The following is a 27921-nucleotide window of genomic DNA, read 5'->3' as shown; positions in this document are numbered from 1 at the left end:
TGGCCACTTGGATGACCTTGTGGAGAAGGGATCCCGCTGGCTTTCCTGGGCTGGCGGAGCCTGAGTGGCCCTGCCCCCCAGGCTGCGGCAGAGGGACCGGAGCCCTTCAAGCCAGCTGGTCTGGGCCGGGCTTAGCAGCCTGGAGCAGCTCAGCAACACGGCTGCTCTTTGTTGCCATCGGCTGTGTCCCAGGAAGGGCACTTCCGAGGACTGCACTGCCCAGACCAGCATCTGGCCTGTGCCGGGCACACGGAAATTGCCCACAATTGGCCCCCCTCTGACTTCCTCAGCAGCACATCCTCTGTGCGGTTCTCACGGAGCCTCTGAAAACTTGGTTTGGGCACTATGTTTGGGTGACTGAGGGGCCCAGTGGACGAGGAGCAGGACTTGGGTAGGTAACGTGTCATGAGACAGGCCTCCCTTACTAGCTTGTGGGTAAGTGGGATCAGCAAGTCCCCGAGCAGCTGAGACACACAGGTGGGGTCTCCTGGCTGACGAACCAGGGGCTGTGGGGCTGGAGCTGCTCCATCTACTCCATGGATATGGCCAAGGACCTCTAGACCAACGAGGAAGAGCAGGTCTGCGCAGGTGTGTTGTGGGCCCTCCCGGGAAATGCCCCATTTGACCAGGTTCCATGGTTTTCTAGTGGCTCAGACCGGAAGCTGAGTGTCCTTGCTTGTTTCTGCAGCAGTTAGCTGTTGGGCATCTACGACCTGCCAGCTGTGTTTTAGGTTCTGAACGTCAGCAATGAACAAAATAGACCCAAATCCCTATCCCCGGAAGGGTGCATTCTACTGCGGGGAGGGGACAGCAAGGAAAGCTACGGAGTGTGGCGAGGCTGGAAGCAGGAAAGTGGGGGAGGGAGGTGTTATGTGCAGTAGGGTGGGTAGAGAACTGACTATCCCCTCCACTTGGAGGTGGAGCCCAGAAGAAACCATCCTACAGCTCTGGGGGAGCGGCCTTCCAGGTAGGGAAGCAACCAGTGCAAAGGCCCTGCGGCAGGTGTGTCCTGGAGACAATGGGTCACTGTAGCGGGGCACACCCGCTCAAGGGGCAGAAGGGGCTGAGGTCAGGTGGGCCAGGTTGTGAAGAACTGTGTAGGCTGCTGTTCGGACTTTGACACTGATGAAATGGGGAGCTCTTGCAGGGCTTTGAGCCCAGCATGGCATGATCAGACACTGGCTCGAGTGTGTCTGTTTCTACTGGTGGAGATGAGGGGAATGGCCAGAGCAGAAGTCCTCACCAGTGGCTGGAGGGTACTTGGGCTGGAGGTCACACCCTGTGCAGGTGCTGGTGGGTGCTGGGGAGACACGGTGCCGGGGTGATGATGACCGAGTGCCCCTGCTTCCTGTCCATTTCACTGTCTCCTAGACGAAGAACTGAACAAAAAGGTAGCAGTTTTCCCCCAAGGGACCTGGTTTTTAAGGCCGAGCTAGAACAGACTGCAACTGTCTGGGCCCCACAGCTCTGGGTGGGAGGAATCTCTGGCTGGCTCAGACTCCTGGACAGAGAGATGGGCTGGGCATGGGACTCAGGACTCAGCTGCATCCAGCTGGCTGACCGAGAGGCCTAGAAAGAACCATCCTTGCTCCAGGTGCATGTTCTTTATTGACAATCATAAATTCCAGCAAGCTCAGGGTGGGGTTTGCAGGGTGGTGGCCTGTCTGCCGCATAGCCACAGTGACCTGAGTGTGTCTGGCCATTTGCAGAAGCGATTTCCCAAGAGGACACATTCCTCTGTGGCCTATCTCGCCGATGGGTCAGGGACCCCAGCCTGGGCAAAGTGAGCATCTGAGGAAGTAGGGCAGTCCCTGACAGCTCGGCCGTAGGCGGGCTCCCGCCGAGCTTTTACCAGTTCTTTCTGGAAGTAAGGTTCCTGGGGGATCAGGCTAAGAGCCGTTTCTCAGCTCCATAGACCGGGCCTGCTCGGGATCGAAGCCCGCACACTAGCAGTCGTTGAAGGAGCAAGGACAGACGTGCTGCTGGCATCTGCCTCCGAACAGCCCACACAGCTCTGAAGGGAGACCTTAGGTTCAAAAAGAGGCGATCCCGTGTTTGCCGGGTGGAGCCAGCCCTCAGGCTCGCACACTCACCCGGCGCTCACAGGACGCAGCAGGTGCAGGAGACGGGCACGCGCTGCTGCAGCTGCTGCTGGAGCTGCTCCTTCTCCGCCGTCAGCGCCTTCAGTCTCTGCTCCAGCTTGCTCAGCTCGGCCGCCCATTTCTGCGGGGGCCACAGAGGCAGAGGTCCACGCTGGGGCCGCTCGGGGCCGCGCCCCTCTGCCCGGGGCCACGCCCCCTCTGCCCGGGGTCCAATCTACCGAGGAGGACGCGACCCAGGAGGGCCTTGGGGGAGGGGGGGCTACTCGAGGCCAATGGGAGCCAGGCCCCCGGCTGTGCGGCCGCCCCCGACAAGTCAGTCAGCCCTGGGTCTTGAGGGAAGCCGGCTGACCTGAGGCCTGCCTGCATCCCAGAGCCCGGGCTGACCCATCCTCTGCCACCTCCTCGAGTTCCAGGGGCAGACCCGGGTTGGCCGCTGCCTCGCAGCGTCCTTGCCCTGCCCTGCTTCTGGGCCACCTGGTGTGGCCCTCTGGAAGAGGCTTTTTCTTGGGACCGTGTCTAGCACTAACTGCCTCCGCATCGTAAGGGGCTCCTCCCAAAGTCTTCAGCCTTCTCCATACAGTCTTCTCCCAGTTCCCCAGCCGCGTGGGGTAGGGGCTGGCACACAGCCGGGGGGGGGGGGGAGGGGTGTTCTCCCCGGCGGTGGAGCACGGCGCGGGGGGTGGGGGTGGGGACGTGGAGTGGGGGAAGCTGATGGCATGCCCCCGACCGCGCAGTGAGTGGCTCCGGGCACTCACCTCCCTGCACCACTCCTGGATGGCGTGGCCAGACAGCGGGCCCTGGATGCTCCCGTCCCGCCGCAGGAACACCTCCCCCCGGTCGGTCTCATAGAGCTGCGGCTCGGCCTGGGCCCTGGGGGCGTGCACGCTCAGGCGGATCACCTTGGAAAGGGCGACAGCGGCTCTGGCAGGCACCCAGGCCCCCACATCCCACGTCACTCACTCCTGGGGGCAGCCTGGCGGGGGGGGAGGGAGCTTCCCGCCTCTCCTCCGGTCGCTGCCCCCAATGCCCCTGCCCCCGGCCCCGCCCATCCCTGCTCGGCCGAGGAGAGGCTGGCCGTCCCTCGCTGAGCGCCGGGGACCAGACCCGAGACCGTCCCGGCGGCGGCTCACCTTGAGGGGCGTGCTGCCGGCCGAGGCGCTGACCACCGGGATGAAGGAGAGCGTGTAGGCGTCGGGGAAGACCTGGGGCTGGAAGCCCTGCAGGATGGAGTCCACTAGCAGGCGCACGCGGTCCTCGTCGCGGTGGCCGCAGCGGACGCCCTGCACCAGGCCGCTGTCCTCGACGCCCACGAACAGGCTGCCGCCCTCGCTGTTGAGGAAGGCGCACACGTAGCGCCGCAGGTGGTGCTTGAAGGCCAGGCTCAGGTACTCGCCGCCCCCGCGCTTAAACTCCACGCTGCGCGTCTCGTTGCCCAGGAAGGCGCCCTGGAAGAGGCGCTCCTGGCCCACGATCTCCTGGCGCACGATGGCGCTGTCGGAGCGCGTGCCGCCGGGCTGGCCCCGGGGCCCCCGCAGGGCCCGCGCTGGGGTGCTGTGGGCGGGGCTGGGGTTGGAATGGGGACTTGGGCCGCTGTCCTCCTCCTGCCGGGGCGGGGACCGAGAGTCAGAAGCCCCGAGCCTGGCAGCGAGAGGGCAGGGCACCTCCTTCCGCCTGGGGCCCACACACTCAGGCACCCCGATGCCCCGCCCGGGGGAGGGGCCTAATTCTGCCCACCTTCCTGGGCCTGTGCGGTAAACCCGCCGAGCCAAGGGCTTGAACCGCCATTGCTCCCTCCTGCCCGGTGGTGGGAAGCAGGGCGGGTCTGACACGCTCTCCTTCCCAGGGCTGGGAGCTGGAGCTGCTGTGGCCGATGTCTTCCCTCTTAGTTACAGACAGGCCTCAGATTCCCGGGGCCAGATCACAACAGGACATATCTCAGTACCTGAGGTCGCCTGTGACAGGTCTCTGAATCATGACACGGGATTCCAGAAACCCATGCCCTTCCTGGTCTCCCTGAAACGCCGGCCTGTCGCTTTCTAGACCACTGACCAGTCCTCCTGAATCTCAGCCCTCTTCCAGCCCTCCCGAGACCCCTTCAATGGTTTCTGCTCTGTTCCTGGGCTTTGCGCATGAGCAGGCTCCTGGGGACGGGCCAAGTCTGGGCCTCATCACTGCCTCCCCACCTCCAGCTCCTCCCATCCCATCCACTGACCCTGGAGGCAGGATGACTCTCTCACTCCCCCTTACTGGGCTTTCTGCAGCTGTCCCTGGCTCCTTGCTGCCTCCCTGTCTCCAGCAGTGGCTTCTGTGGCTGGGGGCACCATGGGGGCTGGAGGTGCCGTGGGGGCTGGGGGGCAGTGGCGAGGAGCCCATCCCTACTAGCCCCATGCCTCCCAGAGAGTACAGTTTATCAGAAACATGAGGAAATGGTCACACAAACATGAAGTCAGGCTCACAGGCCTTGAAATGTCAGTCACAGAGCTGCTCAGTTCTGCAACAATTTAAACACCACAGAGTTTTCATCCCAAAAGAAAAGGAAAACCGAAATCACCTTTCTCACGGAGGGCCCAACCATAGCCGCAGTGAGTTGGTGCTCCCTCCCATCCCCCATGAAGGCCACCACACCGGCCCCCTCAACACCCTCCCTGCTCTGCTTTGGTCTTGCGGCCCTTCGGGGCCCGGACCCCGCCCTCTGGCCCAGCTTTTTTCCTTAGCTCCTCACAGCCTTCAGCGGGCTCGCCCTTCTGCAGACGGGCCGTCACCCCCCTCACTGTGTCCCGCTGCCTAGAACATCCTTCCACTCCCTAAATCCCAGCTGGGATTTCAGCTCTTCTGTGCAGTTGTCCCCGCAGCCCACAGCTTAGTGACTGGCTGTGCCTGGCTCTGCTCAGAGAGCCGGACCCCCCAAGGGCAGGGCCAAGCCTTTGCTCTCCGCTTTGCTGCCTGGCCGGGAGCGGACACCGATGTTGTCAACTGCAGGAATGAGGGGGGCTGAGGAGGAAAGGCCCCAGCTGGCCCAGACCCAGAGGATGGGATTCAGAAGGACCCAGGGAGGAGGTCCCACACTTTGGCCTTCCTTCCCGAGCTTCCAGGCTGGAGGCGAACCGTAAGCGGCAGCTGCTTCTGGGAGCGAGCGGACAGCAGTCAGCAGCTGCCGGCCAGTCTGCCCATCTGTTCCTGAGCCCTCAGACACACACCTCCGCCCCCTGCCCTGCGCCCCCAGCACAGGCCATCCTGGCCCAGGCTTCTCCTGCTCCCACTCCCCGAGGCTCTGGGGCTTGCTGGCTGGGGTGCTCCGGACCAGCCTCACTTACCTCCTTGCCGCTCGAGGGCCCTGGGCCCTCACCCAGCACCAGCTCCTTCCCGCGGGCCACCAGCTCCTTGGGGATCTGGTGCTCCTCCAGGGCCGCTTGCAGGCGCCAGGGGAGGGCAGCCAGAGTGGCCTCGTGGGCTGTCACCTGCACCAGCGCATAGGCCTTCCGTGGGCGCCTCACCACCTCAATGTGCTCGCGCGCCACCGGCAGCTCTAGCCGCTCCAGTGTGTCCCGCAGCAGGCAGGCGAGCACGGGCACCGAGAACTGGGGGTTCAGGTGGTCCACGTAGAGAATGTGCGCGCTGGGGGCGGTCTCGGGGGCTGGGTCCTCAGGCGTGGACTCCTGCAGGGGCTGCTTGCCTGGGGGCTCCATGAGGGGCTCCTGCACCTGGGTTTGCTGGGATCTCTTCCTGGGGGGTCTCTGGAGAGGTCTCCCTCAGAAGGGCTTCTGGGAGTCCTCACGGCCGGCTGTTCCTCCCGGGGCCTCCCAGGGGGCTCAGTGGGTGCCGAGGCTCCTGGGAGGTTCACAGATGGGCAGGGGCTGGGCAGGGCCAGAGAGAGGGAGGGAGGGTAGAGGGCCAGCCGAAGGCGCCTGCCACCAACCCAAGGCCTAGGACAGGAAAGAGGGGAGTCAGCGCTGAGGTGGACAAGAGAGCCTGGGGGCCTGCCCCTCCATTCCACAGAAGGGAAGACCGAGGGGGAATGTGTCTCAAGAGGGGAAGAAGGGCCCAGGACTCAGGTCTGAGGGCCCCGCCACTTCCCTTTCTGGGCCTCAGACCTCCTGTCTTCCCCCTGACCAGTCCACAGGTGGGAGGAAACACTTTGGATTTCCTGCCCATCAGAGATGACTGCTGCCTCCAGGCCCCAGGGAAGCCTTTTTTAGGGGCCTTTGGTGAGGAAGGTGTCACCCAGGGCTCTGAGGACTGGCAGTGGCCACTCTGCTGCTGCTTCTCACCCGGTCCGAGCTGGTGTGAGCCTAGCGGAGGCTTTGAACCAGGCAGGGCTGGGCCGGAGGGTTTTAGAGCAGAGGCCCCCTGACAGATGAAGGCTTCGGCCCCTCCCCCAGAAAAATGGCCTTTGCACGTCTACAGCTAATTTGAGGAGGCTCATGGTCTGGTCTAGACAGAGTCCAGAGAGCAGAAGTGAGGAAGTGCCAAGCCAGGGCCCTTTAGTACGCCCCCTTCCGCCGGGCCGGGGGCCTCATGCCTGACTATGTGCCCTTGGCAACCAGCGGCCCCTCCACTCACCCCCACACACCCGGCCTCCGCTCTGTGGGGCAGCGACCACCGGCCTGCATCTTTTCAGATTGGCTTCTTGAGATAGTCGGGGCCTGGGGACCAGCGCGGCGGGGGTGGGGGCCTTCCGGACAAGCAGGAACAGGAGGAAAAGGGAGGCTTGTGACCCTCATATCCTGATGGTTGCTGGGGGAGCGTGGGAGATGCCAGCCCTCAGCTCCCATGGACCGCTGACCCTTGACCAGCAGCTGCCTGGAGGGGGGGATCCCCTGGGGGCCTGGCAGGAGAACCGAAGCTGTAGGAGAAGTGGGCGGGGCCTGTGCAACCACCTCTGTGATCTCACGGGAGTCAACAATGCCTTCTTGGCTGGACTGAGGCCCAGGGCTGGGAAGTCAATCCTATTCCTATTCCCACACCAAGGTAGAGACACACACTACAGCTTGTCTGTGTGGCTCCCTCTGGGCTGCTCCGGAGTCCAGGGGCCAAGGACACACTTCCTCCTTCTGTAATGTCTCTCCTGGCCCCTGTGGCCACACAAGGCCTCTGGTGCCACAAATCCCCGCCTTCCCCTTCGGTCACCAAACCCAGGCTCCGCTGAGCACTGACAGCCCGGACACTCCCAGGATGAATCTGAGCACACATGGCTGGTCTCAGGGCTGCCCCGGGCAGCAGGCCTGGCTCTGTGCCCACGACGGAAGTTGCCGGCCAGAGGAGCCCTGAGCACTCTGTCAAGAGCTGCCATCCCTTTTCAAGGACAGGGCTGTCGCTGCTGTTTGACAGGGATGGGGACATGGGTGATACACAGCCTTTGTTAACGCAGAAATCTGTTCTTGGGTGGGGGAGGGGGCTTGGAGAAATGCTTTCCTTAGGCAGACGCAGGGAGCTTGGGTCCTTCTGGAAGTCCTGAGGCGGGGAGGGAGGAGGGAGGGCAGAGGCAGATGCTTCAGGCTGGGGAAGCTGCTGGGCCGTGGGGGCTGCCCCCTCCTCTGGGCAGCCAACCTGCAGAGGCCAAGGGAGTTCTGTTGCCCTTAGGGACGAGGCAGAGAGAGCCTGGACTGGGGTGTCCAGCTCTGGGAGAGGCAGTGAGGAGGAGGAGGGCTGCGAGCTCCCCATGCATTCCCCCCACCCCTCTTCAGGCCTGTCCAGCCCCGGCCATCATGGGCCACTCTCAGGACTACCCCAGGGCAGGGGCTGTAGCTGCCCAAGAAGGCAGGTGGAGTGCAGTTGGGCCGAGTTGCCCCGAAATGGCCAGTCAGGAGAGGGGCCCCGACAGACCAGGCATGTAAGCACCCCCAGAGAACAGGACTCCCTTCTTGAGGCCTTGCTGTCAGGCCGCCTTGTGCACCAGGCTTTCCACGCTGATCTGACCGCCCACACTCCTCCCATTCCTATTGGGGGTGTCCTCAAACCCCCGAATTGCATGTGTCCCTGGGACCTTTAACCAGCACATGTTGAAATGCACGTTAGTTCCCCTTCCTTCTGTGGGGTGGGGTGGAAACAGTCACTGGAAGGCACCAAATACGTTTACACAGTAATATTTCAAATACTGAAACGTACTGCAGTGTAACTGGGTTATTTAGGGCATTGGGCTTTCTAACAGGCCGCTGGGCAGGGGCAGACATGGGCTCAGTGTTACGGGGTAAGCCGTCCCTTTATCCCCTCACTGGATGTCTGTGACCTTCCTGACAAACTCTGCTTTGCGCCAGAGGGAAACAACTCTCGAACTTAAAGTTAAGAATGTGAGGCTAACCCAAAGACGAGGGAGGAGAGGGATGTCCACTTTGTGGCCCCACGTGGCCATAATCCCTGAAACCACGTCAAGGATGGATGTCTGCAAGAATTGCCCTGGGAGGCCAGCCGAGGAGCAGAGTGCTGGGGCAGAGGTGGGGACTGAGCTCAGACCTCGTGTGGGAGGGGTCAGGAGGGCAAACTCTGGAACTTGGGGGAGAAGTGGTGTGGACGCTGCCTTTGCCATTTGGGCCCCATGGCACTCCCGGCTGTCTTGAGCCCACCCCTGGCCTATGGGCATCTGCCTGTTGATTCCCACCGACCTCTGCCAGGGTCTAGTCCCAGCCACCCACAGGTGTCTTGGGTCTAGTGTCTTTATACTGGGACTTGTCAGCTGTGGGCTCCTGGAAGCACCCTCAGTGGCTTTCGTGTTGCAGGTGGGGCACAAATGGAGTTGTGACCCTTGGTGGTCATGGTCCCTGGACTGCAGGTTTCCAGCTGTGGAGCCTCCCTGATTAATGGGGTGACTGGGGTGTCGGGGTAAGGAGGCTGCAAAAAGGTGAGGGATGGTGAGGAGAGGGGTGTCTGGGCTCGCAGGAAGGTTCTCCAAGTTTTTAGTTTTGGTTGTGGGGAGGAGGCGGGGGCCACCTTCCAGCTCTTCCTGAGGAGGAATGGTGGCATCAATGTGAAGACAGACACCATGTCCACCTGGACCATCAGAGCCACAGCCTGCAGAGATCGCCGGTGGCATCTAAGTAGAGCCTGGATTCTTCTGTCATCTTCTCAAGCATGCGGGCTTCCTGAGGTTCCTCAGCGCTGGAGCCAATGTCCTCTCCTTGTCACAGTATTGGGGGGGCATGTGAAGCTGGTGCCGGGGGGCGTTTGTCCCCCAGTCCCAGATGCCTTCCCATTTTGTGGGGGGCTGGACTGTGGGGGTTCACAGACTGGTCTCCCCTGAGCCGCGGCTGGTGCTCTCAGGCCTGCCAGAGGCCCCTTCAGCTTCTCTGGATGATTGTGGGTCACTATTAGAAGGCTTGGCTGTGGGAAATAATTTCAAAAGTTTTTTTCCCCCCTCCTGAGAAGACATTCAGTTCTGACCCCAGGAGTCAGGGCAGTAAGAGTGAAGGGGTAACGAATCCTTTCCCCTCCTACAGAATCTGACATTTGGTTACCTTTCTAGTTCTGTTTCCGTGGAATGTCAAGTGTTTGAAGGCAATGTTGCTTATGGTGAGGATGAACCTGAGCTGTGAATCATCAGGACTGAACATAGCTTAAAAGCCACAGCTCTGGGCCTCCTTAGTGCGCAGGCTCCATGGGGCGTGGCCCTTGTAGGGATGCAGAAGCGACGCCTACGGAGTCATCACGCCTACGAACTGGGAGTTATTGCTCCCTCAGGACATGCTGCTGCTAAGCCAAGGTGAAGCCCACTGCTCCCTGATATGTGCAATCCCCTTGCACCCGAGCTGTCCCCTGGATGGCAGTGGGCTCTGCAGGGACTACCCCACCGAAGAGGGGGGCTGTTTCATACTGTCCGCTGGGCAGGGGTTTCTGACAGCCGTCAAGGTGAATGCCACCCCCAGCCGGGGTAGCCTGCGGAAGTCTTGAGTCTGAATGGTCAGCAGGATCTGGGAGCAGACCCCCTGGGGGGTGTTGCAGGCACCCAGGCTTAGCTATGGAGTTTGGGGCCAAGTACTTCAACTCTCTCCCAGCTTTAGTTCTCCCACTTGCAAAGGGCAGGGTGAGGCTGGCCTGAGAAAATGTGCATAAAACAACTCCGCACAAGGAAGCTGGCAAACTGTATGCTCTTGGTGACAAGGGCGTGGCTGAGGGGGATGCTGGCCGGCTCCACAGGCGCAGCCCTGCTGCGGGTCTGGCCGGCCCCCGCGTGCTGGTCCTTCAGGCCCCACGTCTGTCTCTTGGGTAAGGATCACATCCAGAGGTTTATTGTCAGGGTTCCGTAAGGCCCTCTTTGGGAGTCCTGTGAATGATCGGTACAGCCCATCACAGCCCAGTGTCCGGGAATCTGTGGAGAACCGAGCCCTGCTCTGGTTGGGCAGCCCTGACCCAGACCGCGTCACAGGCGCTGTGGTGAGAACCTCACAGGGGCCATGTGCAAAGGACATTATCTCTTAGTCATCATGGTGGCACCAGCCAGGGGAGAGCTGGTGGGACGCTCAGAAGTCTCCTCATCTGAAACCCTCAGAGCCACATGGGCCCAAAGAAGGGAAGTGACCCACCCAAAGCCTCACCATAAATAGTCTGACTAGAACTTCCACCTTGGCCTTGGTGTCAGAGCACTTGGCTTCAAACGCTTGCTTTCATGCTTCCTGTGAGCTAACCTTACATGTCCTCATCCATCAAATGGGTTTGCTGTGAAGATTTAATGAGCTGATTCTAATACCTGTGGAGTAGTTCACGGGGCCCACAGTGACACGAGAGTGCCCGTTATTACAGATTTTCCTGCACGCCGCTGCTCTCCCCACACCTCCCCCAGCAGAGACGAGTCTGGGGGCCCTGGCCTGGCATGTCTGGCTCCAGGTAGGCGCAAGCTGGGCAAGCCAGTGTCTCTCCTCACCCCATGATGATGGCGACGAGGACGAACCTAGCCATGGTGGCTCTTGAGGCTGCTGACCCAAAAACTGCTTCCCGCTCGCCCTTCACGCAGCTTCCGCGCTCCCTGTCTCGCTGCACCAGAGCGCTGCCCCCTGAGGGCAGAGAACAGACTCCACACCACCTTTCCAGTGGGCATCTGGCAGCCAGCCTGCTTTTTAGGGTTTCCTGGAATCAGAAGAACCCCTGGGGATCACCCTGTCTACATGCCTCCTTTAAGGATGAGGAAACTAGGGCCAAGAAAGGGGAAGTGATCGGCCACTGGAGGTTCAGTGCTCTGTTGACTGATTCAAACCACACTGGCATCTAAATTGGTTTTTATTTATAAACAAATTGACATAAAAGAAGTCCAGATGGCAGCGGGGGCAGCTGTGCTGCTGAGTTGCTTATAAAGGAAGCGTTTGGACAGGTGAGGGTACAACCAGATTCCAGCCTGCAAACCCTTTCCTCCCATCCACCTTATAGCCTTCGTGGCCGAGAATCACGGGGCCTAACCTTCTTCGGCAGCAGTTCCGGCCCAGGCAAGTAGCTGTGGTAGGGGGCAGTGTGGGACAGGGGACTCCCATTCCCACAGATGAGGCCCGGGGCAGCAAAAGGCCCAGTGGAGGAAGAGGGGAACGTGACAGGAACTCTGTCCTCCCTATGCTGAGTGATATGGTCAAGGCTTGAAGGATCTGTCCACCCCACAGAGAAAGTGCCTTCGGGCGATGTCCTTGTAAAGGGCCTACACGTCTCTGGGACCAGGGCGGCACAGACTCTCTCCTCCCGAAACCCAGTGTCTGGAGTGAGAGGAATATGTACTGGGGGGCTTGCCCTAGTGCCAGAAACAATAAATTTAAATAAGAAAAGATCTTTTTTTAAAAAAGGTAGAGGTGTGCACCACGAGTTTGGAGTCTGGAGCTCTTGTGAGGAGGTGGCAGGTGCTGGGGGGCAGTGGGGTGCCACACTGGGCCCAGCAGGTGGCTGGGGGCCTGGGCCCAAGTATCAATTCAGGGCCCTATCCTCTGAGGCCTCAGGGGTCAGCCCCTTCCTCCATCACCTGAAAGGTGTTCAGTCTAAACGCCCAGTGAGAGGCCAACCAGGCTTGAGAAATAAATACGGAGGGACCTCAGAGGCAAGGCCGGGCTGAGGGGAAGAGCAGCGCCAGCCCCGGGCCGCACACTCTCCCCTCCTCAGTCCTTCATGGAAGGACGTATCATGGCAGGGAGGGGGAGCAGCGGTGGCTCGCACAGCCTCCGGAGTCCTGAGGTGGCCCTGAAGTCCACGGAGGCGCTAGCTGGGGGCTGCTTGGCTCCCTGTTCCAGGGAGAATGCTGACCCCCTCTGGCGGACCCCACAGGTGTCCAGGCTGCGTCTCCCGGTTCAGAACTTGCCCTGCTTCAGCCGGTCAATGTGGAAGGAGAGCTTGAGAGCGGGCCCCAGCTTCAGCCCCATGTACTTCATCATCATGTCGCTGCGCAGCAGGAGCAGGGCCTTGCCGTCGATCTCCTAGGGGGGCAGGGAGGGCTGTCAGAGGCCTGGCTGGTCTGGCCAGCAGGTTCTGCACCACTAAAGCCGACCGGCTCCCCACAGCTTCTGTGGCCCCTGCCCCTCCCACCCCAACACCTACTACCGAGCCCAGCAGGTGCTCCTTCCCAGCGCTCCTCTGCTTTCCTGTCCCTGCTGCCTGACACCGTGGCCCCACCCTCCAACCACTGAGGTCCGGCTCCCTTCCATCTCTTCCAGTAAGTCCCCCCAACCCCTGGCCCTCATCAACTGTTACTCTGTGAGTTGTCTTCCTTCCTGAGTGGCCAGGGCCCTTCTGTGTGAGCTAGGCTCAGAGCAGCTGTGAGATCTTTAGGCTTGACCCAAAAGCACCCCCAAACCCACCAGCATGAAAGACTGAAATGATCCATGAAAGGCAGCCTGAGTGCCCAAAGAGCAGAACAGTACCAAGTAGTAGGGGCTGCAGGGAAATGGGTTTGCACCCCAAATCAGGAGTATGGTCACTGCAGGAGGGTCGGAAACAGTGCCTGGTCACCCAGCCAACGGTCACTTGAAGAGATGCTGGAGGTTCACAGAAGAGCAAGGACAAGACGGGGGCTGACGTGGCTGGAGAGTGGGAGCCACCTGGCTGGAGACTCTAAGTTGGGCTGAGGCCCCTGATTCTCAGGCCAAGGCAGGCCAATGGGAGAACAAGCGCTTCTAGGAAAAGAGGAGAGTCCTTCCCCTGGGCCTGAGCCCACTGGCCATGCACCCAGCAGGCATGTGACCAAGTCAGGCCTACACTACATGAGTGGGCTGAATTCAGTGCCCACTGAGGGCTGCTTGAGACCCAAGATTCTGTCTCTGTTCAGGGTGTCTCCTGTGGTCAGTTTAGAGGAACCTCTAAGAGTCTACAAATTGTGGAAGCAAGACTCCCAGTGGACACAGGAGAGGTCAGGCAGGGGCACCTACGTGTTTGCGAAAGAGGTCAGCGTGGGGTCCAAGCTGAGGGTCGGCTTCCCGCACAAACTGCATCACGTCCTCCACTGTCCATGAGGAGGGGTCCCGGCCAGTCAGTCGAGAGGCATCCCGGCTTTCCAGGTAGCGGTCGGAGCCTGCAGGACAGGAGGGAACCTGCCATAACGGGTGGGGACTGGTTTGTCATGCCTACCACTCTCCTTGGCATGTCCCCATGGCCCTAGGGGGAGGCTGACGGCACTGCCGGGGCAGAGCAGAGAACTGGAGGTGGCTGAGGGAGGGAAGCGTTCTTCCACAAAGGGATGCGGGTCTGAGACTGTTCTGAAGGCAAATCTTTGTTCTTTAGGAGTAGATCTGATTCTGGGGAGAGTCAGAAGAATTTTACAGTAAGGCTGTGGTTCTGCCTGGACCTGAGTCAGCAGTAACAATGAGTAAGGGGATGTCATGGGTTCAGTGGGGGCCTGGGGGGTAAGGCTGCTTTTGCCTTGGCTCTGGGGACCATTTCCAGAGAGACTTTGGGAGATGGGCAAGATTAGAGCCAAATCCTTGGGGTCGAGGGAGAAAAGAAGTGGTGGATGATACCCTGTGTCTCATCCAAGGCCTGGGGAGTAGCTAACCTTGGGACAGCCTAATAATGCATAGAGGCAGAAAACAGTTTTGCCTGGGCTGCCAGGAATCTCAGTGTTAATTCAGGGCTTGGCTTAGAGCTTTTATCTCATTCTTGGCTCAAATACAGTTCCTCCCATTTCCTCTGTGCGATCTGGACTCTCTGAAATCGGAACTCCTTACCACGCATGGTCTAGAAGTTTCTCCCGTCATCCAGCCTTTTCTACCTTTTATATATATATATATATATATATATATATATATATATATATATATATATTTATATTTTAATTTCTTTTCGGCGTAACAGAATTCATTGTTTTTGCACCACACCCAGTGCTCCATGCAATACGTGCCCTCCTTAATACCCACCACCTGGCTTTGACTGCATCTTAACCCCCTATCCCCATCCCCTTCTCGTCATGCTCCAGACACACTAGCTTTCTTTCTGCTTCGTGAATAGCTATGCTTTATTCTTTGACCTTCAATCTCCTCCGTTCTTTCCCCAGGGCTTTGCATATCTGATTCCTTCTCAATATTTATCTCAAATATCAATTCCTCAGAAACCTTCACTGACCTCCTAGTAAAAGTACTCCAATCCCCACAGAGCTACTCTCAGTCTAATTACTCTCCCCTTTACCCAGCACATACCACTACCTAAAATAATTTCATGTATTTATGTTTATTGTCTGTATTCTCCTATTTTCTGTCCTGCTATTTCCTTGTGATATTCATGGTTTTTAATAAGAAACATACATATGTAGTCTTTGTCCTGTTTCTGGCACAGAGCTCCCCAAATTCTTGGAATTTCCTAAATGGTGAGAGAAATAAAGGGGTCTTTTGTTATTTATAACAAGCCCTTTTCAGCCACACCTGAGTACGTTCAGGAGGTGACTTCCGGAAAGCCCCTAAGGATGGCGGCTGGTTGCCAATCTTCTGGGAAGGGGAGTCGTCAATGACTTCATCAATTGTGCCTGTGTAATGAAGGTTCCGTAAAAAAACCCCAGAAGGATGGGGTTTGGAGAGCACCCCGCTGGTGAGCACTCAGAGGTGTGGGGGGCGTGGCACCCCTAGACATGGCATGGAAGCCTGTGCCCCCTCCCATAGACCTTGCTCTGGGCAGCTCTTCCACTGGCCGTTCCTGACTTGTATCCTTTCATAAAAAGCTGATAACCTAGTAAGTACCCATTTTCCTGAGTGCACCTGAGGGGGGATGGTGGGAACCCCTGCCTGCCAGCCAGTCAGAAGCCCAGATGACAGACGGTCCCATCTGAAGTGGCATGGGGTGGGGGGCAGGCTGGTGGGATATGACGCTGTCTCCAGATGGGGTCAGGATGGAGTTAAGCTGTCAGGCCCCCAGGGGTTTGGCACAACTGCTGGGTGTGTGGAGACACCAACTGTCCGGTGTCGGGGTGAGGTCCTGTTGGGTAGCAGGAGGGGGCAGGCTGCTCCTTCACAGTCCCCAACATGCAAAGGATGCCTGGTCTGCCACAGTAGGTGTTCCAACAGGTTTGCTCACTAAGTGGAGGGTCACACACATAATAGCTACTTGTGCACTTTGCTGTCTCCCTGGCTGGACTATGTTTGCCTTGAGGCAGGGACCTTGCCTTGCTCCTGTCTGTATGCTCCCCACTCAGGAGATGCCGGGTGCACAGCTGAGCAGTGAGCTGAACCATGCCTACAAAAGCAGCAGGGCGTACTCTTCAACTGTCTCTTGCAAAGGCTAAAATTCTCCATTTCCCTTCACTCTGGGTCCCAGTTCTAAATGTCAAAGCACGCTTGCCTTGGCCTGGCCCTGCTCCCTGGGGAAGTGACTCCAGCACATTACGTTTCAGACTCAGAGCCGGCACCGACAGATTGGGGGGAAGATGCTGGAACAAGCAGGGTGCTTACAGCCACAGAAATTCTGATGGCTTTTTAGGGGCGGAGGCGACAGGAAGTGGGAGAGGGCTCTGTGAGCCAGCCACTTCTCCAGGCCCTAACCATCCACCATGATGTGCCCAGAGAAAGCAGTGGCAGGGATGGTGGGGAGCAGAGAGAAGATACACTCATGGGTGTGTCTCGGCCCATTTCAGGCACTTCCTCCACCCAGGGGAGCTAGGAATCAAACACACGCACCATGATGTTTTATATATCTGTATCTATGTATCTATTATGTATCTAGATCTATGTATACAGATCTATGTAGATGTAAAAATATGTATACATTTATATATATTAATACATAAATATTTAATGAGTTTGTCAGCCTTTTTCTGTTAAAACACATACTCTAGGAGGGCAGGTGGCGGGTTGGGAGAGACATCTCTGAGATGGGGACCCTTGAGCAAAGACCCTGAGGCAGGAGAGTGGCCAGGAGGCCAGCAGGCCAGAGGGAGCGAAAGACCAGAGAGGGGTAGGGGATAATATCTGAGAGGGCGTGGTGGTGCGGGTCACAGAAGACCTCGTGTACCACTGAAAAACCACTGACTTCCTGTGCAGTGGGTCGTGGAGCAGAGGGCAGAGGAGTGACTTGAACCGGCTTACAAGGGAAGAAAGCACTCTCAGTCCGTGCTGGAAACAGACACAGACTCCAGGCAAGGGCAGAAGGGAGACCAGTCCGCCGCTCTCTCTGTCCAAACAAGAGACGGCTGTGGCCCGCCCCAGGTGGCAGCAGTGAGTGTGGGGAAGGGGGTCTGGCATGTGAACATTATAAGGGAACCCTACCACTGGGAGCTTGTTTGCCCCTTAAAATAGCCCTTGAAGCTAATAATACATTATATGTTTATAAAAAAATAAAAAAAAATAGCTCTTGGAGGAGGCAGCATCATCTTCACTTTAGAGATGAGGGAACCGAGGCCCAGAGAAGTGAAGTTACTTTCCCAAGACCACACAGCTAGGAAGATGACAAGTTAGTGCCCCAAGTCTGGCTTTTCCTATCCTGGTTTCTGCACGGTCTGCACCGGGACTCTCTCTCATGCCGGATGAGTGCAGCTGGTGGTTGCTCCTCAAGGAAGGCAAGGGTCTCAGTCTGAGAGTGACTAAGACAGGAGTGGCACGGCTAAGGCAGGAGGCCAGACTCACAAACTGGTGCCTACTCATCCTCCATGAATGAAACAGGAGCGGACAGACTCAACAGCTGAATGCTTTGAGAGAAACACTTCCAGCACCAAACAGAAAGAATCTTTCATAGCCTTATGAGGTTCTTCAGGATCTAAAGAGATCTAGACCATGACCTGGCCAACAGACTCCTGTATTCCAGAGGGACAGCAGAAGTGCCCTGAGGACAATAGTGGCTCTGAGGCCAGTGCCCCACAAGGCAGCGGTCAAGAAGCAGTCCTAACAAGAGAGGACAGTAATGTCCTCACACTGGGGATTGACTCAGCTTCCCAAATGACCCCACATCCCTGCTTCCAACTGAGCCTTGTCACGCTCCTGTGAAAACACCAGGCCACTGTCACAACGTCCCTAGTACACAAGAGGAAGATCGGGGCCTGAGAGGTGAGAGGACTCCTTCAAGACACAAGGCAGGGAATCAACTCACAGCTCTACCTGAACTGCAGAGCTCCCCACACCCCACGCCGCCTTGCTGGGGTGAGGCCTGGGAGGGGTATCCCGGCATCTTCCTACCTCTTCCTCCTGCTCAGTCTCTCTGAAAACTGTGTCTCCTGAGACCACCTTTCTCCATTGCAGGCCTTGTCCATGGAACCTTCTTACACTTCCATAGCCTGGGGCAGGGGGAGGCCACAGCATGGGTGTGGAGGTGGCATTTTCCTGTCTCTCCAAGGCTGCTTTTAGGCCATTCTCCTATGAAAGCTCATGTTCTTCAGAAGCCAGATGAGTCTGCAGCCACCTGCTCTTCCTGATCACTGTGCCTACAGATCTCTGGGCTTTCACCCCTTGTTAAATGAAGACCGTTTGGTACATCGGTCACTGCCTTGCGCTCCAGCCAAGTCCCGTCATCACCCTGAGAGGCACACACCTGTTAGCCACCTTGCCTCCAGTGACCTTCACCTCCACTTTACTTCAAATACCTCCTGCCAAGGCCGCTGTCTGCTTCTTGTCATCACTTGGAACAAATCCACTTCAGACATTTAAACATCACTTTCTCTGACCCCAACCTCCCATCTGGGCACCGGCCCTGGACATCAGTCCACTAACCCTATCACTGCACAGAGAGGTTTAGCACATCAGACTGACTTGCAGTCTCCCCCATCCTTCAGCCTTGCCCCAGTGGCGCTCCTAGCCCAGTCTGCCCAGCTCCAGTGCTCATGATCTAAACAGCTGTCCCCGCAGCTCCATCGCTCTTTCCCATGCTCCCCCACCCCAGCCCTCTTGCCCATCTAGCTCAACAGAAAACTTTAATTCTCAGTCTTTTCTCACCCCACGTCTAGGTTTCCAAGAACCAGAGAAGAAAACCACGTCTCTTGCAAAATGGCAAACTAGTCTCCAAACACAGCTGGGCTTCGGAGTTTCCCGCAGACCATTCCCTTCTTCTCACTCCACTCCCCCATCTTCTCTGGACCAGTCCACTCTGCGAGCACCCCTAAGCTCTTCCCTACATGGCCCTCTCTCCTTTCACTCAGGGCCACCATCAGTCTTCCGTCCGGTCTCAGAGAACATGGCTTCAGACCGACACATCTCTATGCCCTTGATCCCTAAGCCTTCCCACCACAGCCACACCTCACTCTCTCCTCTCTCTGGTAGTCTTCATTTCTCCTTGGAAGGCTCAACTTGTCTGCTGATAAACACGCCCAGTGTGCTCCTGCTCTTGAAGACCTCCTTTGGAAGGTCACTAGTTTTCTTTTTCTCAAACCCTCCCTTACACCCCACCGTGCAATCTGTCCTCATCGCCTTCCACCACCACTGAAGCTGCTCCTGCTGGGGTCGTCAGTCACCCACTCATCACCACATTCCACGGACAGCTGACAGTCCTCGTCTCACGAAACCTCTGTTGTGCTGCTCTCTCCTGAAAATACTCTCTCTAATCCTGGCCACTATAATATCAGATTCTGTTTCTGCTCACATTTGACTACTCCTTGGTCTCCTTCTGGGATCCTCTTCCTATTCCCACTTCCTGAACTTTGCTGGTCCCCAGGATGCCATCTTTGGCCAATTGTTCTTTTCCTTCTACACATACGCTCCTGGTCATTCACCCTACAGCCTCAACTACCATCTATATGCTGATAACTCCCCAGTGTTTATCTTCAGCTCAGCTCTCTTCCCTGAGAATCAGCCCTGCAGAGCCAGTGCCTGCTGGAGATCACCTAGATGGCCCATGGTCTCCTTGCCCTTCTTTCTCTTCTAAGGTTGGTTTCCTCTCTCAGCGAATGGCACTACCATCTCCCTGTCACCCCATCTAGAACCTGAGGAGACATTCCTGCTCCCTTCTTTCTCACAATCCTCAAATCTGATTAGATCTACCTCGTGAATAGTTTTTTAATTGCTTCACTCTTCTACAAACCTTCTACCACTATCCCAACCCAGGCCTTCATCTGTTCTGGTCCGGCCCATTCTACACCCCCTAACTGGTCTCTCTGGGCTGTCGTTCCTCGGATGCATCCTCAACGCAGTAGTCAGGTAGCTACTCAAAACACATACCTGCTTAGGTCTCACCTCTAATCAAAACCTTTCAGCAGCTTCACATTGCCTGCAGGATCCACTCCGAACTCTACCATGGCATTTGGGTCCTCTGTGAAGTAGCCCTGACCTTTCCAGGCTTTTCTGTTTGATGTCCCACCATGGCATTTTATGCTCAGCAATAGCACGGCGCGTAGAGTTCCATGCAGACCATCCGTACCAGTTCTTACCTGTGTTCTTGTTCCTGCTGCATGCTCTTCCTAGACAGCTTTCCCTCCCCGACTACCCCTGGTCACCACTCACATGGTCAAGCTTTTAAATCACAGCCAGGGTGTCACTTTCTCAAGGAAGCTTCCCCTGGAGCCCCAGCTTTGGTTAGGTGTTCCTTCTTGCCACCTTTTCCTACCTTCCTTTTCCTACCACCCAAGGCATATCTGTGTACTCAAGACGATGGTTACAATTATGTGTGGAAGTGTTTCTCTCTCCCGTAAGACTGAGCTCCTTGAGGGCAAGAACTGATTGATTTTTGTTACCCCTGCCAAAGGCAGGTGGTGTTCAAATCAGTGGCTAATAAAGAATGGGTGTGTCCTTCCCTGTCCCTTTGGCTCTAGGCCTTTGGCTCTCAGCTTCCATTATTCTCAAGCCAATCCCAGAGCTTCAGTTGCCTTCCGGGTACCTAGCCAGGCACAAATGTAAGTCTAGAGCCCAGCCCAACTCCCATTCCCAGGCGGGGGGCAAGTAGAGCTCGCTGAGGAAGGAGTGAAGGAGGGAAGGAGGGAAGAAGGGTGGGAGATCCCGGGTAAGCTTACCCCTGGAGCAGAGCCGGCGCACAGCTGAGGCAGTACCCAGCGGGAGGCTGCAGGATGGAACCAAAGGCCGGTACCCATGGGTTCGGAGGTTTTGGGAGCTGCTGACAAGGTTGGTGGGATTCAAGGTAGAGTCCATTGAGTCTGAGTGTGGATCCAAAGACCGGGTCAGACTCTTCCCCAAGACAAAGCTCTCACCTGGAAAATAGGAAAACCAGAGTTAGAGCAGGAACTAGCCTGGAAGAACTTCCAGGGCACTGGCCTCCCAGGTACCTGTCTGGATGGAGCGAGAGGCAGCCGGACAGAGCCCTCAGCTGTGTCTCAGGAGGCCTGTATACTAGTCATGGTTCTGGCTCTCACTAGGTGGCCTTGGTCAAGGCCAGTGCCACTCTATGGGCTTGGGTCTACTTAGAGACTCTTCCTTTTAGACTAGATGGTCTTTGGAGTTTCTTCTGGTCTGGATGTCTTATGCTTTTTCTGGATAAGGCGAACCTTAAAACAAATAGAACTATTTTAGGAAGAGGCTGCCTTCCTATACATGAGATGCCAGCACAGGGGACAGAGACACTGGAGAAGAGATACACTTGCTTGGGTGAGAGTACTTTAGAAGGTGACCCTCTCAGCCAGCAGGACATTCCAGAAATGCTCTTCGATGCCTGGGTAAAGGCCTGTCAGTGAAGGGTCTGCTCCTATGTTCTCTCCCTCCTTTGGTATTTGCCTCATTCAAGAGAAACGCCCCAAGGAAGCTGGGCTTATACAGTGGTGAGAGCGGGGCCACGGAGACCAGTACCAGGCAGCCCCTAACAGAGCGCTCCAGAACCTGAAGCAGGCTCCCTCTCATGGCTGGGCTCTACCCGCATTGGGTTAGTTCCTCAGCCCTGGTCACAGCGTCTCTGCCTGTGGAGGGTGTCTTGGGGCCTGGGTCACACCAGTATGCTTTGTGGTTTTTCTTAGAGGCCGGCTGTTTAGGTCATGCTTGGGACTCACTGCGGTCAAGTGATCCAACACTATGGTCAAGAACATTGTCTGGCACACAGTAAGACCTCTGTGGCAAGATGGCTTAGGATTTTAGGACTAGTTTCTAATACTCACCTGAACTTGCCTGGTAACCAGGGGCATAAAGGCAAGTCGAGCAGGAGACAGCTACTGGCCCTTCTCTCAGGGAGAGGGACGGTGAAGCCCTTCCCCAAGAATGGTTCTGAAGGGAGAACTCTGGGCACCTGAACCACAGCCCACCCCTTTTTGCAGATGAGCTTTCAGATTCCTGTTTTCCAGGAAAGATGACCACAGCAGCGTCCCACATTTGAGACAAGAACAGGCACTCAAGTCAGCCGACAGGAGGCCTGTGTTCTAGGCCTGGGCTCCTGCCTTTCACTAGTATTTGATCCCAGGCAAGTTGTCTGTTTTCTCAGCACCAGCTTCCTCATCTGTAAAATAAGGGGAAAATCACCCTCTGTCCTGCTGAGAAATCAAATGAGAAGACGGATTTACCAAGGTGGGGAGCTGTCATTTGATTTCTTCTTCACTCAGAGTTAGAGGGCAAACCCAAGTCCTCTGCAATAGCTCAAGGAAAAGCTGAGATCTAGTTTCTGTGTGTGCTGGCAGGGCAACCTCACCTTTCTAGACCTCATTTTATCTGGCAAACACTGGGGATAGTACCACTCGCCTCACCTGAGCTCACAGACGTGAAGAATCACGATAGTACCAGGGCTCCCCAGCTGCTGATGCAAGTCAGCCTGTCTTGCTCTCAGGGATGCTAGGAAAGGCAGCTGAGACCTGGAGTCTGAGTTGAGGGGCCTGGCAATCAGGACAGGTGGTGGCTGGACTGGCAATGTCATCACATCTCTCCCACTGAGATGCAGCATCACGCCCACTGCTCTGGCAGGTCCCAGTGCCCTTAAGGCCGATGAGACAAGGGCCCAGCTGCCTCAGTGAGACAAGGGCAGTGGAGGAGACTGCAGTGCCTTCATGCTGTGCTCCATGGTGTCCCGAGGGCCTCCGCAGGGAAGTCAAGTGAGTAGGGCTCTGGGCCTCATCCCAGCTGCTAGCACAAGAGCTATGGTTTTAACTTTTATGCCCCAGAGTTTTCATATAATCTTACCTCTGCAACAAGGAGTTCTGCTGCTAAAACAAAAGAAACTTGGCAACCACTGGCCCAGAGATCAGAACTTAGGGCTGAAAGACTTGAGTTCTATTTCTGGCATGACCACTGGTCATGATCACTGCCTTTTTTCTGGGATTCAGGTTGGCCACCTATAACAAGATGCTTAACCTCACATTTGTTAAACATCAATTTAAATGAAATTTGCTGTGGATGTGCTAGACATATGAGAACAGTCAGCATGAGAGGGAGCTCATTCTTTCACTGAACACACGTTTGTGTACTAGCTGCTATGCTAGGGAGGGGTACGCAGAAGGAGACAGGTAAGGACCTTTCCTTATGTATGCACTGATTTTCAGTGAGAAGCAGATTTTTCTCTATCATCTTGCAAGGCTACCTTAAAAACTAGAGTTCCCAAGGGAGGATAGCAAAACTGGTGGGGAGAAGTCTAGAAATTACGCAAAGGAGAAAGAGCCTGGGAATGTGCAGTCCACAGAGAAGTCAGAGGAGACAAACACCCCAAGGGCAGTCATGGGAAAGGAAGAGAACTGGGCCGTAGACTGGGTCTTCTGAAAAGCAGAGAGTAAAACAGAGGGCAGGCATTATAAGAAGACAGATTTTGGCTCAAAAGGGAGGGCATTTTAACCATCAGAAGTGTCCATGAAAACACAATGTCTGAGATGAATACATTGAGATAGATTAAGAGTAGATCAGACAATATAGAAGAAAAGATTAGCTAACTTAAACATAGCTACAGAATTTATCAAAATAAAACAGAAAAAAAGGCTAAATTAAAAAAAAAAACATTATTACTGTGGGAAAACTTCAAGAAAATTCAAATATATTTAATTGGAGTCTCCAAAGGAGAGGTAACAGAAAATATACATGGAGAAAGAATAGTAGACATTTTCTCAAATTTGATAAAAACTGTAAACCCACATGTCCAAGAAGCTGAGTGGACTCCAAGCACAACAGGCATGAAGAAAACCTCACCAAAGCATAGCATAATCAAATTGCTAAAAACCAACAATAAACAGAAGACCTTAAAAGCACCCATGGGGTGGGGGTGGGGGACCCATGTACTCAAAGAGAAGAATGACAGCAGACTTCTCATCAGAGACAATGCAAACCAGAAAACAATGGGGTGACATCTTTTAAAGAAAGTGCTGAACAACAAAAAAGTCAATTCTAAACTCAGCAAAAGTATCTTTCAAAAGCAAAGGTTAAAAAAAGACTTTTTCAGAGACACAAAGGCTAAAAGACTTTGTGTCCAGTAGAGCCATAAAAAGGAGAAATGTGAAGGGAGGTCCTTCAGGCAGGAAGAGGATCTGAAACTCTGGCTTTACACTGAAAACATGAAGAGTACCAGAAATGGTAACTATGAAAGGGTAAATTAAAAAAAAAATCTTTTCTTTTATATTGAGAACGTTTTTTCTTGTATGTTAAAAAAAAGTCTTTAAAAGATAATTAATTACCTATTGGGGCACGTGGGTGACTTGGTTAGGTGACTGACTCTTGATTTCAGTTTGGGTTGTGGTCTTAGGGTCGTGAGATCGAGCCCTACACTGGGATTCTTTCTCCCTCTTCTCTTGCCCCCTCCCTACCTCTCTCCTCCCCCACCCAAAAGTTAATTATCTATTTAAAGCAAAATAATAACAATGTAGAATGGGTTTTACAAAATGTGGAACAGTAAAATGTACAGTGACAACAGTACAAAGGCCAGGAGGTGGATAGTGAAAATACACTGGTGTAAGATTCTTACACAATATGTAAAGGGATAGGATTATGGCTTTAAGGTAGGTTGTGACATGTAAAAAATGTATAATATAAACTAAAGCAATCACTAAAATAAAGGAGTTATAGCTTATAAGCCGGCAAGGAAATAGAACAAAATCATAAAAAAACTGGATTAATCCATAGGAAGGCAGAAAAAAAGAGAACAGAGGAAAGATGGGACAAATCTCTCCACCAATAGCTTTTGTCTTTGTTCTCTGAGTTGCTGAAAGTACAGATCTGGTTCCTTCATTTATATAATTACAATGTTATATTTACATAATTTTGATTATGAAAGACAAGGTCAGGGAAAGCTGAGACCAAAGGGAACACAATCATTATACAGGATAAGGTAATTTGGAGTTATCTGCTGGTAGCTGGAAAAGGAGGAGGTATGGGATGAAAGGAATAGAGAACAGAGGAGAAAATGCCCCGAACGCAGAGTGGGTCCCAGAAATGGCAGCAGGCTGAGGTCCAAGGTGAAAGAGGCTGGTAAGATATATCCTGTAACAGCTTAAAAGCATGAACACAAAGTGTTTTTTTTTTTTTAAGAGAGAAAGAGAGAGAGAGCGCGCGCACAAGTTGGAGGGCAGGGAGGGAGAATCTCAAGCAGACTCCCCACTGAGTGTAGAGCCTGATGCAGGGCTGGATCCCATGACCCCGGACCACGACCTGAGCCGAAATCAAGAGTGAACAGCTTGATCAACCGAGCTGCACAGGCACCCCACTGACAAATATTAAGATAAAACGAAAACGTTAAAATGCTTACTGTTCTTTGTGGCAATTCCTCCCCCCGCCCAAACTTCAGTATAAGTTTATCACAGTTGATAGCCTTGTACTCGTTTCTCCTTAGGGAAATGAAGGCCGGGGAACCAGATCAAATGTTTGGGGTAAAGCAGTTTGGGGAGAGACAGTCAGCTAGGAGAGTGGTCAGGCCAAGAGGGAATAAGAACGGAGTCAGAGCAGGAAACCTAGTCTGAATTATGTGGGGTGGGAATTCATTTTATGTTATTTAGATGTGGATACTGAAGGAAAGGATTATCCCCAAATCTAAGAGGACTCACAGAGTCCCACACAAACCTCCAGCTGGTCTCCCTGCCTACTGGGTTGCTCCATACTCATCCATTCTCCCACATGGGACCCTGAGCCACCTCTCAGAAGCACAGGCCTGGCTGTGGCCCTTCCCTGGGTCCTCACTGCTCAGTGATACAAAGCCACTAATATGGTCAGTTAGCTTTTCCCACTGGGCTGCTGCTTGCACTGCAGACCCGTCTCCCACAAGCCTCCGGTTCCTCTGACGCGGGGTGTGCTCCCCTTTGTCCCTCCCGGTCTCACAGGCCATTCAGTCAGCTGGCGCATTCTTCATCACACCCCTCCCTCCATCACCTTGGGTCTGTGGTGTCTTCACCTGGTTATCCTGCTCCTCCAGGTCCAAGACTTTCTTCTGGAAAGTCTTCCCTGACATCTGGTTTGAGCTTTTGAACTCTGAACTCATCCTGTGAAAGTACGTATCACCACAAATGAGCTGTTTGCTTATTTGCTCCTCTTCTCCACCAGGCTGTAAAGTCTGCATGGAAGGACCTGGACTCCTAGTTTACTGTGGGACCCTCTGTGCCTAAACCAGAGCTTGGTGTCATGCAGCAATAAATTCTGGGTTGACTGACTGAATAATGGACTCAATACAGGTTCAATTAATTATGAACATTTGTGTCATCTTAGAACTCTGACCGTTCTACCAGGAAACCCGGCATGGGGATGAGGGGGCATCCTAACACATCTTACTGTTATTTGGCTTTAATCCTGTGAATTTTAGGATTTGGACAGGAGAACCACTTTATAAGCTCAGAAGACCAGGCTGGCAACCAGAATGTCAGGGCTGCGGAACTTACCGCCATGGGCTGAATGGACCTGTTCCTCCAGCAGAGAGGAATGTGGGCAGACCCCAGGCAGCAGACCTGGAGGGGTATGCTGGGTGGTTTCAGTTACAGCCGAGAGAAGAGTCCCTGGGACCAGCTAAATGAGCCGTCTCCGTCTCCTGCTGCCAGTTCTGAGGGCTGGAAGGAGCGCGCTCTCGCCCAACCCTCAGGGGCCTCTCAGCTGACACGGACCTACGGGGAGTTCTGAAGAAGTGACCCTAATCTGACACTGTGTCTCCCAGGAACACCGCTAGACCTCTTCTTTCACCCTGCTCATCGTCCCTCCTGGCTCACAGCACATGCACACGGCACCCTGTACCCCTCTCCCCGCGGATGCACTTTCGGAGCAGGGATGGAGTCAGCTGCTCCTCTGGCTCCCCAGAGGCCGGCACAGCAGCTGGCACAGAGTATCTGACAGCTGGCCTGCACTTTCCAAAATGCCCGTGTCATGTCATGGAAGGTAGAAAACAGAATCTGGAAAACTGCTGCACATAAAAGGGAAGTAAAGAGAACAACTGCATGTAGTGGATGGTCCTTTACTGGATCTTGGATTAGGGGAAAAACAGCTAAAATGACATTATTGGGACAACTGGGGAAACCTGATAGGACTATATATATCTTAGATTTTATTAAATTTCTTTTAAAAAATTTTTATTCATTTATTTGACAGAGAGAGAAAGAGAGAGAGAGAGAGAGAGAGGGGTTGACAGTAAGCACATATGCAGGGGGAGAAGCAGAGGGAGAGGGAGAAGGAGACTCCCCGCTGAGCAGGGAGCCCAATACGGGGCTCAACCCCAGGACCCTGGGATCATGACCTGAGCCGAAGGCAGAGGCTTAACCGACAGAGCCACCCAGGTGCCCCAATGTTAAATTTCTTTTTTTTTTTTTTTTTTCCCAATGTTAAATTTCTTGAGTGCGAGAACGTTGTGTTCCCTGCTCCTAGGAGATACACAGGGAAGTTTATTAAGGAGCGAGTCTCTCATCTGCAGGTAACTCTCAAATGGTTCAATAAATAAGAACACGTAGACTTAGAGAACAGGTATAGTAAATATTGCAAAACGGAAGTGGTAACTCTAGATGAAGAGCGCATGGCTGCTCACCACTATTTGTTACCCCTTTTTTGTAGGGTTGAAGTTTTTCAAAACAAAACACTGGAGGAAAAAAGTCCAATCTCACCTTAGGTGAGGAGGTCTAATGGGCTCTGCCTTTGGTCACTATCTGCTATACTGAAGTGCATGACCCTAGGGTCCAGGAAATGTGGAGACAAGCTGCAGGGCAGGGGAGAGGGAGGCTCCGTAAGTACCCAGATAAGAGAAAAGGTAGTTTTGGATGATGAACTAGCAGAACCATGTAGCCGGGCAGAAGGGTGGGAGTGACAGACTCCAGATACAAGAGGCAAAGCAAAAGAGGGCCCTGTGCAGATCAGGCTCTTTGGCAGAGGTGGGGGTAAGTCATCATGAAAGCACAGGAATTGATAGATGATCAGAGCTGCAGCAAGGGGTCAGGAAGGCAGCCAGGTAGGCAGGTGGGAAAGACAGGCTAAGGAGCACAGAGGAGTGAGAAATCTAGGCAAAGCTCTGGCTTGTCTGGGCACAATTAGAACACTCACTTCAGGGAAGCAAACAGAAACTGGGGGGAGGGCAGCCAAGTTGCTAGCACCCAGGATGGGACACAGAAGTTCAGAGAGAGTGAGCAAAGGAAGGCCCAGAAAGTTGGCTGAATCGGTCTGAA

At 54.8% G+C, this 27921-nt stretch overlaps 2 protein-coding genes across 9 annotated transcripts in view; both read right to left on the bottom strand.

Moving 5' to 3' along the window:
- Positions 1 to 1590: 1590 nt before the first annotated feature.
- SLFNL1 (schlafen like 1) lies at positions 1591 to 5788 on the bottom strand (the record flags this gene model as incomplete). Its single annotated transcript, XM_080801332.1, has 4 exons — positions 1591 to 2223; positions 2858 to 3001; positions 3233 to 3703; positions 5417 to 5788. 4 exons carry the CDS (start codon positions 5786 to 5788, stop codon positions 2101 to 2103), a joined length of 1110 nt encoding a protein of 369 aa, XP_080657458.1. The 3' UTR covers positions 1591 to 2100.
- A 5499-nt stretch (positions 5789 to 11287) lies between these two features.
- Positions 11288 to 27921, bottom strand: part of SCMH1 (Scm polycomb group protein homolog 1) — a 171936-nt gene continuing 155302 nt past the window's right edge. For 6 of the 8 annotated variants that reach the window (XM_080802756.1, XM_080802757.1, XM_080802753.1 and 3 more), the window contains 3 exons: positions 20404 to 20598; positions 13424 to 13566; positions 11289 to 12475 (listed from right to left, as the gene is read on the bottom strand). In XM_080802756.1, the coding sequence (XP_080658882.1) occupies positions 12350 to 12475; positions 13424 to 13566; positions 20404 to 20598 (464 nt within the window). In that variant the 3' untranslated portion in view covers positions 11289 to 12349. Of the gene's footprint in view, positions 12476 to 13423; positions 13586 to 20403; positions 20599 to 27921 lie in introns of all 8 variants that reach the window. The other 2 variants (XM_080802760.1, XM_080802758.1) reach the window with 2 other exon arrangements.

The sequence above is a fragment of the Martes martes genome (genome assembly GCF_963455335.1).
Source record: "Martes martes genome assembly, chromosome: 4".
In the NCBI taxonomy this organism is placed as follows: Eukaryota; Metazoa; Chordata; class Mammalia; order Carnivora; family Mustelidae; genus Martes; species Martes martes.
This window is presented reverse-complemented; position numbering and strand designations above follow the sequence as displayed.